Consider the following 15,106-nt stretch of genomic DNA (forward strand, 5'->3'; position numbering starts at 1 on the left):
TAAGCACAGACATGGCCTGTACTCATTGCATACACACACATACATGAGTACGTATATGCGCATGCATTCTTGATAACATCCTATGTGCATCGCATAAAGATGCACACACACTGGCCTGTTTTACAAGCATGTACCCTGAAGATCTGGTTCTCTGATCTTCCCATCCCAGCCCCCAACTCAGCTGCTGTTGCTCACTCCAGCTCCTGCTCCCAGACTTATCCCCTGGGTAGCCAGTGTTCACTGAGAAAGCCTAGCAAACCAAGCTTGACAGTTCCTCCTTAATGGAACTCAAATGTCCCCACTGCCTCTGGACTGGATGTAACCAGGGACCAGCCTACAGTATGGCCTCCAGGGTTTCCACAGCATTAGGGCAATGCAGGCCCTTGATCAGGTTGCCAGGCTCTCACCTGGAGACGGGTGTCACGTAGTTCCCCGGGAACACCCCGGAGACCCCGGTTTTCAGTGAAGCCCCCTTGAACCAGCCATCCTGGCACTTCTCAAGCACACGATACATCTCCCCCTTACGTAACTCCAGCTCGTCATTCTTCTGGGGTTTGTATGCATAGAGAGCCAGGTACCTGTGGACAGAGAACAAGGGTCAGTGGACATGTCTGAGGGGCACACTGGATGACAGAGGAGGCACAGGACGATGAACCCCATCTAAAGAGTAGCTGATCTCTGCAGGGCACTAGGATTCACAGAGGTCACCTACCCTTTACCTCACTCGATCCTATCACAGCCCTTGAGGTGGAGGAAAGCGGGTGTGTTCCTCGTGCTTGTGGACCTGCCGGGCACAGCACTACCCTGACCCACTGAATAGCCAGGTGGTATGTGGGTGAAGTGGGGGGCTTGTTATTTTGTGTCAAAGACAAGGAGAAGCTCAATGAGGCAGAGTGATGCTCAGTTTCCAGGATTCCTGAATCCTGGGCCTGGTCTCTGTAGCTCACCATGTTTTCCCCTTTTCTCTATGCTTTTTGCAGTCTGGCATCCGAGCAAGATGAGCCTTAGGGATAGACGAGTAAACTAGCTAGGCCTGGTTTTCCTGCCAGGTTGCTCTAGTCAGCCTGCGCTGGTCAAGAACTCTCTAAGCGCTCTTTCAGAAAGGGCGGCTTCTCCACACGTTCTAGCAACATTTGCGCTGCTACTAATTATTCCGCGTCTCCTTTACTTACAAGCCTCATTTGCAGATAAGACCGAAGAGACGTCAGCCCTTTGTGCGACACACTGAGGATGTGTGCATGTCTTAGAAATGCAGCACTTAGCATGGAATAACCTGGCAGAAGGGCTCCCTCCTTCTGGACTCTAGGGAGCAGCTGGACTTGACTGTTAGAGGAACCTGCATCGGATCCTTGCTTGCAGGATCCAGCCATGAAAGCGGATGGGCACCTCAGTTCCATAGCGGAGGACAGACGAGCTGTCTCAAGAACTGTGCCCCAAGCTGCGGGCTCAGGGGCATGATGGGTCTGTCCTGGGACTGCACGTTCCTAGAAGATCCTATAGTACAGGATCTGGGGCTGGCTAGATCCCAATGGCATCTTCCTGACTCTGCAAAGGGCCTTTAGAGGAAGGGGAAGCAGAAACACAGCAGTTGACTAGAATTCATGTCAGGATGGAGGAGGCCCTGAGGAGGAGCCTAGAATAAAGAGTCCCACAGAGGCCAAAGGTCCCCCCATCTTCTGTAGGCCTTTCTAGTTCTTCTATTCAGTGGGGCTCAGTGGCCTCTGTTAATACGCTTCTGTCCCTAGGATGAAAGCCAGGAACAGCGATGTTTGGGAGCACCCTGGGCTTCTGAAGGCAGGCAGCCATCAGGAGACGACCCTCTTCCCAGGGACATGTAGATCCCTGTGTCCACCCATGCCTGTGACAGATAAGTACATCAGGGAACAGCCAGAGAGAAAATATTACTAACAAGTTAGACACATGAAGACTGTTTGGACACCATGCTGGCTGGTTTTATGTTGACTTCACACAAACTAGAGTTATCTGAAAGGAGGGAACCTCAATTGAAAAAAAAGTGCCTCTATATATTATCTGGCTGTAGGGCATTTTTTAAATTAGTGACTGATTGTGGGTGGTACCACCCATGGGCTCCTGGTCCTGGGTTCCATAGGAAAGCAGGCTGAGCAAGCCCTTGAGAGCAAGCCAGTAAGCATCACTCCTCCACGGACTTTGCATCAGCTCCTGCCTCGAGGCTCCTGCCCTTACTCCTTTTGATGATGAACTGTGAATGAAATCAACCCTTTCCTCCCCAAGTCGCTTTCAGTCACGGTGTTTAATCACCATGCTAGTAAACCTAAGGAAGACACTCGTCAAGTCCTAGATATGCCGTATGTGCGCCATAGGGGAGACAGTAGTTTCCGGGTAACAGGTGCTGAGAGACAGAACAGGACCAGAGGTGGGAGGACTGGGTAAGACAACCCATGAGGTAGATGTGAAGTGCCAATCCTGGCTAAGCTGTCCCCTTCAGTCCCTTTATGACGTCAGATCAGTCTGTGACGTGGGCCACAGCAGAATGCTAAGATCGGTGACTGACAGCTCCCTGGAGTAGTGCGGGTCTCTAGACAGCCAAACCCACCAGGTTAACATATGCCCTGGGTGGGAGCGGAGGGAGCCCGGGGCTCACCTACTGCCTGTAGCAGGGCAGGGCCCAGGCTTTGCTTCCCCATTAAGAAAGGCTCAACGACCTATTTCTGTTCGTCTCTGGTGCTGTGTAGCTCGGTGGGTACAGGAGTGAAATTGTGACCCCATAACCTCTTCTCTGCCAGAGAACTGTGTGTGGGGGTTAACTCAGGGCTACACCCGGGCCAAATATCTGACTGCAGCTGTCTTTGGAATACCCCTGCATAAAGCATGGAGTCCTGGGACCCCCGTGCTGTGTGTGCAAGTGTGACCTCAGGTCACTGGACACAAACATGTCTGAGAAAGCATCCCAACCCCCATCCCCACCCCGAGGCACGGCTGCCAGGTCTCTCAGCAGGTTCCCGTGTGGCTCATTCCCTCCTCAGAGACTCTCAGACTGGGCAACTGCCTGAATGAAGGTCTCGAGGTTTCAATTTTTTTCTTCCCCTTACTTCTCTCCCGGCCTCCTCACAGAATTCCTATGTGGTATGCCGGAATCAAAGCAGCTGTGTTCTCTTGGCAGGAGAACTCCCCTAGCAGGATGCAGCTGCTGCTGACATTAGGTTATGCTCGCCTCATGAGTACAAGTTCAGGGACCTGTCCTCACAGCAAACCTTGCTCAGGGGGACAGTGTTCCTGCAGTCCAGAAAAAAATCACACAGGCTCCTGCCTCAGGACGCTTTTACCACCATCTACCTACAACATTCATCCCCTACCCAGCACACCCTGTGTTCCAACAGGACAAAGAGTTTTAACCCATGGTTCAGTTGCTTCTCTTCCCTACCTGGCATTTGGTGCATTCTCAACAAATACTTGTTAAAGCAAAACAGGAGCCCTGGTTTGCATATTAATTTAACCCATTTCTATTAATCTGTGTGTCACCACGTGGCTGTGGCTTACCGACTAAAGTTCCACCATCTGTCTCTGGTGGGCTCCATGGTTTCTCTCTGACTCTGCCTCCTTTCTCCCAGCATTCAGTTTAGTGTTCCTCACCTAGCTCTGTTTTCCCCTATAGCTCTGCTATAGGCCCAAAGCAGTTCCTTTATTAACCAATGATATTCACAGCATGCAGAGGGGGAATCCCACATCATCAGACCACAGTGTGCTTCCTGCAGCAGGATACAGCTCTCTCTGGCCATTCACCTGCTGAGTAAGGGGCCATTCAAGGGGACAGGAGTTCACTAGCCTCGACACTTCCCATCTGAGTGTGGTGAGAGGGATGCAGACAACATTTCTTATCACATCTGGGATGTCACTGCGTTACAAAGTGTGCAATGCCGGGATAAATGGGCCACCAACCCCTGAAGGGCTGCAGAGGAGCAGCTGTTGAATAGTGGAAGGCCATTTCCTTTTTGAGATTATCTTTTACTCTGTATTTTAGGGTCCCTTATGTGATTTAATGGGACAAGGTCTTTGCAATTACTCCCCAGCACATGAAGGGAGTGGTTCTCTCTCTCTCTCTCTCTCTCTCTCTCTCTCTCTCTCTCTCTCTCTCTCTCTCCTCTCTTTTCCTAAAACACTGAAAATGAGGACTGTTTCTCAGTAGCTTCAAGTCATCTTTAAGACTTTTAAAATCAGAGAAGGCCTCTTCCCACATCCCATGTTTCCCTAACACACAGATGTGGTTCCTAATGAGATAATAGGGCAGGGAAGTGGGGAACTAAAGGATGAACATGGCTGCACATCCGCTGTCCTGGCACTGAGCCTGCAGGCACCACCATGGAACAGAGACCCAGCCTAATGCCTGCCCCTTCACTTCCTTCAGTACAGAAGCTGCTGAGAGACGCATGAGTTAGGTTTCAGAAATATAGATTTGTATTTCATGCTGTGTTAAGCCTCTGCACACAGGGGCAAGTTACTTCTTAGGAGTGGGATGCCCAAGGAAACATATGCATTACATGCTCAGTGGTACGGACAGCGCTGAGGTGCTGACTGACACCCAGCAGGAGAGTCACGTCCTTTCCGGGTGCTGCCGACCCGAAGCCCTGCCTGCCTCGCTTCTCATAGCACAGCCCCCGGCTTTGACTTTCTTTGGGACCTTATCAGTCAGGTGTCAGCCCTGCAGAAATATGGCTTCACCGGGGGCACTGGCGAGACAGGGCAAGGGAAGAGGGCAAGTAGTATCTACTGTGTACCGGGCTCCACGTGCGCCCCGAGGTTTCACAGCTGGGGAAGCAAAGGCCGGAAAAGTCCGAGACTCTACCACTGATTTTGTATGTTTGAAGTCAATGACAGGCCTGTGATTTAGATGCTTAGCATGGCCCAAGGGTGGGGCCAGACACCATGAGAGCCTCAAGCCTGGGTGAGCATGGCATGGGGTAGGTCTAGCTCTGGAGTCGGGGATACCACCTGCCAGCTCTGAGTGTACGTCTACAAGGCTCGCCCTGTAGGGGAGTGCCATTTGGATTGCAGCAGGGTGCTGATGAGATTTGCCTTTTAATCTTTTAAAAGATTTACCTTTAAATTGTGTGTGTGTGTGTGTACATGTGTACATGTACTATGTTGGCAGACACTAGAGGTCTCTAGAGTCCCCGGTGCTGGAGTTACTGGCAGTTATGAGCCACTCATCGTGGGTGCTTGGAGCAAGGGCAGTACCTGCTTAGCCTCTGAGTTGCCTCTCCAGCCCTTGGCCTTGCCATCCTTCTTTGAAATTTGCTTTGCTTCATGAGACCCCTACCAAGAGTTTCAGTTTTCCACATTTAACCTATAGGTGATCAGTGCTGGGCGAGCAAAACTTCACCATAAAAAAAAAATTGTCAGAAATAGTCTCTTCCCTTCCCTTCCCTCTCTGGGTCACCCTCAGACCCTCAGAGGGGTGACAAAGGCAGATGCTGGGGGCTTCCCTGTGTTCGGGGCATGTGTATCTGGCATGCACTTATGCGGAGTGGCACACTGACTGGGCAGCATGTCACCAAGCTCTGGTCTCCTTTACCAATCAGTTGGAAAGCGTGGAACCCATACGCACAAGTGACATGTATGCAGAGACCGGTTCTAGCAATCAGAGTCTGGAGTCTAAGCAGCCCACTCCCTGTACTGCTAACTTCCGGATTCCTAGTGACAGCCACAGCAATGTCACCTTTTACTGCTCCTTCACCCCTACATTATCCAGCTGCCCTGCCTGGTCTGTGTGGGTGGATGTCCCTCGTAATGCCCATGTGCCCAGAGGCTGGCATGGAACTGGGAATACACAGGTGTACTTGTGGATGGCGTGGTCCTTAGTCATTTTACACTCGCTTCAGAAGGCTTTAGAAGCAGAAGCACGACACGGGCCTTCAGCAAGTGCCGAAGGCAGTCTCCTGCCACCTCCCAATCAGCTGGGCACCACCACGTTCAGGTGATGACCTCTCCAAACGCACAAAGGCCAACACTGAAAAAGGCAACTACACTACTACCCCATAGCCTGTGTGTGGCCTTTGTGCCAGTTAGAAATGGTGCCTCTTAGGAGCAGTTAGTCAAGGACAAGTCGCTCCTGACTGAAGCTGGCCAATCGTTAGAGGCTGAACATCAGCGCTAACTCCCACGCCTGGAGTCCCAAGGCAGAGCTCAGAATGGACAAGCTGGCAGCCGTGAGGACTAGGTGTGGCGCTGTGTGTCCCTGCGCAACCGTTGGCGCATGCGCTGCTCGCCCGTTCCGTGTCTCTTCAGTGAGCTCTTTGCTGCTGTCTGCAGATCTCCCTTCCGCTCTAATCACGGAATGAATCAGACCCTGCCGGTGCCTCTGCTCATTACCTATTCTTTCTCCTCCAGATGGTGGCTGGCTCACATTTCTCCTGTGAGGTCTGTCCCCACTGCGCCTTTGAAGGGTCCCGCTTCTGCTCTTGTCTTGTGAGAGCCACCCAGGTACAGGCTGTGAAGATGTGCACCCATCGATCAACTATTGGGCTCAAAGGATGGGTGCCAGGTGGACTAGGAGCTATAGATGGTGGAGAAAACCTGTGCAGGCTCTCTCTGCATAAACTGGGGCAGCAAGGACGCCGAGTGAGAGAGTCAGCACAGGAAAGCTAACTATGTCTTTCGGAAGGACTGAGTAGGCTCTGGCACTGAGAGGTGAAGGGGCGACTGGCCTCCTGTACCAGCTGCCGTGCCCTCAACTGCGGGCAGATATTAGCCTGGTTAGGAAGACTAAAGCCATAGGCAAGGCACCAGTGCGGTACTGTCCACTATCACCAAAGCTGACCTGGAGACTGGCCTCTAAGATGCTTCTGGGGAACAATACCCGAGGACTCACACTGCTCTAGAACAGCTGTTCTCAACCTTCCTAATGCTGCAACCCTTTAATACAGTTCCTCATGTTGTGCTGACCCCAACCACAGTTATTGTTGTTGCTGCTTCATAACTGTAATGTTATAAATCATAATGTAAACATCTGTGTTTTCTGATAGTCCGAGGTAACCCCTGTAAAAAGGTCCATTGACCCCCAAAAGGAGTTATAACCCATAGGTTGAGAACCACTGCTCTAGACTGACCCAGCCTTACCTAATGGATATTAGTAGGTTATAATGGCACCCCACTGTGGGACAGAGCTGGCTGTTTGATGAGTCTGTAATAAATGACTCATTTTCCTGAGCTGGGTGTGGCTTCATCAGTTCTTCTCAGTATCCCAGGACATGGGGCTCACATTGTTCTTTAGGGAGGGTTAGTAGCTCTTGGTCATCAGAATGGAGGGTGCTAGGTTCATGGGGAGTGTTAGCCTACAAGTGACTCTGTCATGCAAAACACATGTCATGTGACCGGTGCCAACCACTTGATTCAGAGACCCAGTATCTATCCAGAATTATCAGCCTCTGTCTCCCACCCTACCCAGCTTCCTTTTCCTGGCCTAAGTGACGAGCTCTCTTCTTCCTGTTCTCTTTTGGATTCCTTGACATCTCCCAGGTGACATCCGGGGAGCCACCTGCAGTAGGAAGTATGTGGCTCTCTGGATAAGTGGTGATTGTGCCCCACTGATTGACCAATTTCCTTTCTCTGTATGGATGGTGCTCTCCTAGGAGTTAGGACTGTCCTTCGCATGGCCTGGCAAGCTGGTTCTGGAGGAGGCAGATACCCCTCACCCAGATGAATCACATCACAGATGGGTTTACGAATCTGAGGTCTCTGCTGTGCTGTCCTCTCCAGTCCACGGCCTGCAGCGCTGCTCAGATGAGCTGCCTCGTGCTGGGCTGCTGGATGAGATGTCTCAGTGGCTCTGTTGTCTTTCTCCCGTTCTCTTTCCAGTCAGCGCTGCTTAGTCACTCACTGGTCCCTGTCTGCTCTCTTGGCCTCCTTTACAATCGGACTCGAAGATATCCATGGGGAAACTGAGGCCAGGATCTACTTCTCTTGCATTTAGGGGTACCCTGTTCACATGTGGTCCCATCACTTTTCGGACCCTTCAGAAGGCATGGCTCTGACCTGGGGCATGGCCTCAGGACCCGTACATTCATGGGCCTCTGGCATCATGGCTAGCAGATTGGCCAAATGAAGGCACTTGAGCTCAAGAGTTAGAATTATGGAACAGCAGAAAAGGAGCGGAAAAGCATGGGGTGAGTCACTGTCTCAGAGGAGCACACTGTCACGCAGTGTGCCTGCGAACTGAGAGCCTTCTTGTGTGCCAGGTCCTGAGAAACCCGACGTGGGACTTTTCTATAAAGGCAGCGACCTGCCATCAATCACTGGCCTGGCTCTGTCAGCAGCAGGAGTTTTAAGACACACAGAGACTGTGGATGAGAGTCTGTCGTGAAACCCCATCCTCCAGGCATAACGTGGTCAGGACCATCAGTCATAGCAGCTGGCCCCTGCAGGAAAGCTTTGTAAAACTGAGCCTGTTGACAGCCTGTGGTAGCTTGAATGGAATTGGCCCCGGTAAACTCACACGGAGCGGCACTGTTGGGAGGTGTGGACTGGTTGAAGGAAATGTGTCACTGTAGGGGCGGGCTTTGAGGTCTCTTTTGCTTAAGCTTCGACTTCCTGTTGCCTTGTGACCAAGATGTAGCCAGCATCATGTCCACCTGAATGCCGCCGTGCTCCCCACCATAATGATAATGGCCTGAACCTCTGAGACTGTGAGCCACACCAATGAATTGTTTTCTTTATAAAAATTGCTGTGGTCATGGTGTCTCTCTATAGCAATAGAAACCCTAACTAAAACACAACCCCTTAAAGAAGGAGGGGATGAGAAGGGCATTAGACCCTTACCTAAGGTCTAGCCACTCCCTCCCTCCTGTACCCATTAGCTGTCTGTAATTCTGCACCAGAGGATATGGTCTGAGGAGGGGCTAGACCAGGGGTTCTCAACCTTCCTAATGCTGTGACCCTTTAACACAGTTCCTCATGTTGTGGTGACCCCCAACCATAACTTTTTTTTTCCTACTTCATAATCCTAACTTTGCTACTGTTAGGAACTGTAAGGTGAATATCTGATATATGGGACATCTGATAGCGATCTGTGAAAGGGTCATTTGACCCCCAAAGGGGTTGTACCCTCAGGCTGAGAACCAGTATGTTAGAGTATATAGGAGATGGGAAGTTAACTGAAAGAGAGGCCCACTCAAGCAGCTTTTGGGAGGCCATCATTTCTAGTGGAATAAAACTTTTTGATGGTGCAGTTCTCTGGGGGCAATCTACACCTCTCTTCTATAAATAACCCCTCACTCATGCTCCTATAAACCCGATAAACTATTTGTTGACTAATCCAGATCTGGGTGAGATTGTTCCTTTGGTCTGTTGGTTGCCCTATCTAGAGTGCATGGATGCGTAGTCCTATCTCCCTAGGAAGAGTGAAGGCAACAGTGTATGATGGAGCTAGTCCATCACTGACCACCACTGATCCACACACTGTCTTCATCTGGGCCCTTGTCTGGACTGCCAAGGCCATAAAAGCCTGAACACAATTGGTGTACTGATGCTGCAGTTGTTTTTGTAAATATAAATCATCTCATGTTCACATTGAGGATTCTGAACAGGACTTAACAGTTACAGTTACAGGAAGCGCCGTCAATCAAGGAAGTAAGTGTTCTAGAGAGAGCGGACTGGTGGCAGGCTAGGCTACACACCTGCTTGATAAATTCACCTTCTAGTCAGTAACATAAAAGCTAGAATTTTAACCACCAGGTTTTCAAACTGGACCATGTATATTGCTACAACATGAGTGGGATTTCTAAGCATGCCTTGGATGCTCAGTGGGCAGTCACGGATGCATACTCTTAAGTTTTCTCTGGCCTCTTAGAAGGTCTCAGTTATCTACTACTCAGGCCATCACTGTGTTACCTGCTGACTCACCCCTACCCAAGACCATCACTGTGTTACCTGCTGACTCACCCCTACCCTAGTCTTTGTTACTGCCAGGTATTATCTGATAAGTATGTCTCCCGCAAGCTAAATAGTGGCATCATGACTTAGGGTGAGGTAGGGAGGGGGAAAGGCCATGTTATAGGTCCTAGTGACCTTGTCTCTGTAGTAGAAAGGGCTATGGAGAAAGAGGGTCCTTTGTGTTTAGTGTCTACAGCCGAGACCCCAAGAATGTAGCTGGATGACTCCTAACTCCCGGGTCTTAAAGACACAGATATATCTTTTCTGGTAGCTTGCCTGACATATAAGAGTTGGAGTCTTCCATACCCAGGAACATGATGTCCTGACTTTCAGGGAAATGCGGGTAGTTACGAGAGCCTGAGTGTGGCAGAAACTGAAGCTAGTTTCTGCCCAGCCTCTCATTTGGGAACGGCACCAGGCCATTTCCTGTGGACAGGGGCCTTCTTCCCTGGGGTGGTACCTGGTATCCAACTCCTCATTCTCGCCTTCTCACTCGCGTTTTGTGCCCGCTGGCTTGGAATGAAACCAAAGGAGCAGACCAGGACCAGATCCACAGGATCTCAGGATCCCCCATGCACCCAAATAAAGAACATCCCGACACTTGCTTATAATGCATGCCATTCTTCTGTATCCTTTATCTCAGTGGCATGATACTGAACACAAAATCTGCACATCACTTATACAGGTGGCATAAAAAAAAAACCCACAAGTTTGGCTTTGAGGAACTTTCTGGAATTTCTTGTTGAATATTTTCTATCCATGAATAGTTGAATTAAAGGATAGTTGAATTTACAAATGGCAGGGCTAACTATCCTTGACACCTAGTCCTGTTGAAAATGTGAATTTTAACCTGAAGGCTAATCTGGGATATAGTTTATTGATTTGGTTTCCTTGGGAAGCCAGGAGAAAAGTGAATACATTTCAGACTTCTTTTATTAAGCTGGGTAAACATGAAGGTGTTCAGAACTTTCTTATTCATGCCTGAGTCTAACATCTGGACTTGGCAGAATGAGCAAGGCCAGAGTCCAACTGGATGGTCAAGGTGGTTGTAGAAGCTTTCCCACAATACATTACATTCTGTACCACACAGATTCCGACTGCCCCACTGGCTTTGCCTAGAATGATGTGTCTGTCTGTCTGTCTGTCTGTCTGTCTGTCTGTCTGCCGCATCTATCCACTCCACCTTAAAGTGTCCATTCAAGAGGCTGAGCTCATTGCCAAATACAGAAGCTATCTAATTCTTGGGAAGGCTATTTAAATGGGAGTTTTAGAATTCCACGTATCGTTTAAATGCTGTAATTTACCAGAGAAAATTTCCTCAACAAGATAAACACCTCATTTCCTAGCAGTGATTCATGTGATTATATCTGGGGTTGGTACGCAGCTGGCCTGCCTCGGGGTGGCATTTCTCAGCAGGCGGTATCAAGCTGTTGCCCACACTTCCAAAGATGCCTCCTGACCTTGCCACACACCCTTTCTTTCCTCAGTGACCTCTGAGACCCATCAAATAATGTTCATTTCCACCCGCTTCTCCTAACCATCCTAGGGACCACTTTGGATTTTGTTTTCACCCTCTTGTTTTGAGCAGCAACATTAGCATGCGTGTGTAACTCCACAGCCACAGCCAGTAACTAACTGAAAAACCCACTAGAAACCACTTGTGTAAATGCCAGTGTGCAGAGAATGCCGACAGACATGAGGGGCAGCTCACACGTTGAGGGGCAGCTGGGTTTTGGGAGACATGCTCTGTTCTCCAGCCACCGCGGCAGCTCGTGGGATGGCTGTGGGGACAGGTCCAGCTGAAGAGGAGTCCTGCAAAGAGACAAGAGGACACGGGAGTGAGCAGAAGGGAGGGTTCCGTCTAAGAAGGAGAAAGCAGGTCAGTGGACACCGGCAGCCACGCGTATTCCCATGGTGTCAAAGCCACCTACCTTCCCCCTTGTCAGGCTTCCCTTCCCTGGCTGTTAATCAGATTGTTATGGCCCGCTGGAGGGAGGTTGTGGCCCAAAACACCTGTCCCAGGGCATCTTTCAAGAGCCCCTTCTGAGTATCGTACCTAGGTCAGCATAGGGGAAGATAGTGTGGGACGGAGCTGTCTGGCTTTGTCCTTAAAACCTGAATTAATCATTAGCGTGTGTTGTGTGGAAAGCGAAAATCCAGACAACGCATTCTGGAAGCAAATTTAGGTGGCCATGAACTGGGAACATAGATATAGGTTTCCCTGAGTACCGTGTTCCATGTGGAAGCAGTTTCATGAAGTAACAGAGCAAAGGAAAAGTCATAACTCCAGACACTTTGCAGATTCTTCGGTGGAGACATTGAGTAGGGTGTTACTGCACAGCAGAAAAGCTCAGCCACTGGCCCTGAGCGCCCTGGTAACACACTGGATCCTTTGCTGGAGAACAGAGGTTTGCTGAGTTGATGCATTCCAAAGTTTTTTTTTTTTTTTTAATCAATGTTAGGTCTAACATTGAGGTAGGCAAGGGAAGCCTCTTTAGCTAAGCTAAAAAGAGCCCCAAAGAAACTGTAATCAGGCTCTGGATCTGCAATACTCCAAACTGGCCACCGATCCTGAAATTTTAATTGGTCAGCTTTGACAGACACAAGTTCTTTCCAGGAACTCTTCTTTCCAACTGCAAAATTTGCTCAAAAGTGCTATCGCGCAGTTTCTCAGAAAATTAGAAATCAGTCTACCTCAAGACCCAGCAAATACCACTCTTGGGCATATACCCAAAGGATGCTCACTCACACCACACGGACTCAGCTATGTTCATAGCAGCCTTATTCATAAAAGCCAGAACCTGGAAACAACCTAGATGCCCCTCAACCAAAGAGTGGATAAAGAAAATGAGGTACATTTACACAATGGAGTATTTATTACTCAGTGGTAAAAAAACAATGACACCTTGAAATTTGTAGGCAAATGGATGGAACTAGAAAAAGCCATCCCGAGTGAGGTAACCCAGACCCAGAAAGACAAATACAATATGTACTCATTCATAAGTGGATGATAGACATAAAGCAAAGGATAATCAGCCTACAGGCCACAACCCCAGAGAAACTAGGTGACAAAGAGGACCCTGAGAGAGACATACATGGATCTAATCTACATGGGAAGTAGAAAAAAGACAAGATCTCCTGAGTAAATTGGGAGCGTGGAGGGCAGAAGAGGAGAGGGGAGGGTAAAAGAGGATTGGGGGAAAATGTATAGCACGTTCCTATCCAAACAATTAAAATGAGAAGGATTTAATAAAAAATGAAAAGAAAAAAGAAAAAGAAAGAGAAGTGTCATTCTGAGGAGCCGAACATTAACTTGTAGTGACAGTCAAGAGACAGAAGGAGGACCACCAACAACAAAGCATAGCATGTCCCTCTCCAGAGCCTCTGCATCTGGAGTCTCAAGACTCCATGGGCCCCTTTATGCAGGGTGTGGGTTCCCTCTCAAGGCTGTGCCTTCCAAGTGTCCTTGCATGCTGAGTTCTCCCCGTTAAGGTTCTGGGAGGCAAGGAAATGTCAACCCTTAGAGGTCGCTGTTGTCTGCAAATCCCCTAAACACCACTTTGGCCCTTCTGTTCAGACATATATGAAGGCATAATGGGTTGAACTGTCTCCAATGGTCTTGAAGCCATTCAAGCCATAATTAAATAGAAAGGCATAATGTGTTTGGCAGGAGACAGCGAAGGCAGAATTCCATCTCCCTGAGCAAAGGGGAAGGCTTAGCCAAGTATGGGCAACGCTGGTGCTTGTTATGCACGGGGTGATATGAAGGCTTGCAGACATCCACAGATCCTCCGGGGAACCCAAATATCCAGTGCCCCATAGAGCATGTATCAGGAGGCTTAGGAGGATGGGCTGAGAATTCCCAAGAACTCTGGGGCTGACAGACTCTCAGGCCTATTTAGAGGTCTTAGAGGGGAGGGCATTGCCACCTCAGCTCCACGGAGTAATTGCTGGTGGTTTTCCTGGAAAGCTGGTCAACAAATGCTACAAAACAAACGCGTGAGATTTCTCAGGTCTGCATTGCTTAGAACTACAATACAGGTTGTACTCATAGAGGTATCTGCTGTGGCTTGAATGAGAAATATCCCCCACAGACTCACGTGTTTGAATACTGGGTCCCCTACTGGCGGCACAGTTTGGCAAAGTTGTGGAACCTTTAGAGGGTAGATCCTTGCTAGAGGAAATGGGTCACTGGAGGAGGGCCTTGAGGCTTCATCATCTGGCACCACTTCCTATTCACGCTGCTTCTTGACTGCAGATGTAGTGTGGCCGACTTCCTGCTGCTCCTGCCCGGTTGCCTTTCCTGCTGCTATCTTTGCTAACCCCCCACGAAGAAGTGTGTCCTCGAGGGACTCTAAACCAGAACAATCCCTTTTTTGTTGCTTTTGTCAGATTTGATCCCAACAACAGGAAAAGAAACTAAGACGGTCCTTCCCCAACTTGGAAGGCCTACAGCGCATGCTCCGTGGAGTGTGGCTCATGCTCCGTGGTGGCGGAATGTGGCTCACAGCGTGGCACTGCCACGCAATGGCGTCCAGAGTGGGAGCAGCAGAGTTCCCGCCAGGTGGCAGCAACACCAGAGCGAGCACTGCCCTCGGGGACAAAAACTAACCTGGCAAAGGAAGGTTGCTGGGCTTTGTGGTTTTCGGATGGGTCCTGCCCATCCACTTCGGGGGTCACATCTTCATCTCTGTCACCATGGAAACCACAAGAGGAGCAAACCTCCTGGGGCAGGAAGATGGGGGGCTGTGGCTCTCTGGAGACTTCTCGAACATGTCCGCTTAGAGCATATCAGCTGAGAGAGATGAATGAGCCGGGCGTGGATCCCTGGTGGGCAGCCGCCTCTTCTGATGCTGGCAAAAAGCATAAGGCAGGCACCGAAGCCTTGCAGAGCCGATAAGAAACTCACAGGCCTGGGTAGTGCACAGGGTTCCAGGCATCCGGCCCAGCCTCTAGTAACAGGTACTATCCAAATGCACCTCCGCACCCCTAACGAACCATTCTTCTCCCAAGATCGTTTCAATGCGTCTGTAACAGAGCGGTACTGGGAGGGATGAGATAAACCCGAGTGTGACTGTAGGGCAAGAGATGATCTAGTTCTCTAGCTCCCAGGGCTTCCACCTGACTGTGAGCAGCCTCTCTGCCTTTCTTTATATACAGATGTTGAATGTATATATTGGAATGTTGATGGAAACCAAGG

The 15,106-nt window shown here is 49.7% G+C and overlaps 1 protein-coding gene across 1 annotated transcript in view; it reads right to left on the reverse strand.

Annotated features, from left to right (window-relative positions):
• Sh3rf3 (SH3 domain containing ring finger 3) overlaps nt 1-15,106 on the reverse strand; it is a 255,973-nt gene that overhangs the window by 40,798 nt on the left and 200,069 nt on the right. The window contains exons 5-6 of the mRNA XM_050138107.1: nt 11,618-11,718; nt 408-578 (exon numbers count right to left, since the gene is read on the reverse strand). Coding sequence (XP_049994064.1) covers nt 408-578; nt 11,618-11,718 — 272 coding nt within the window. The remainder of the gene's footprint in view (nt 1-407; nt 579-11,617; nt 11,719-15,106) is intronic.

The sequence above is a fragment of the Alexandromys fortis genome, unplaced genomic scaffold, assembly GCF_014885135.2.
Source record: "Alexandromys fortis isolate MF-2015 unplaced genomic scaffold, M_Fortis_MF-2015_v1.1 scaffold_9, whole genome shotgun sequence".
Taxonomy (NCBI): Eukaryota; Metazoa; Chordata; class Mammalia; order Rodentia; family Cricetidae; genus Alexandromys; species Alexandromys fortis.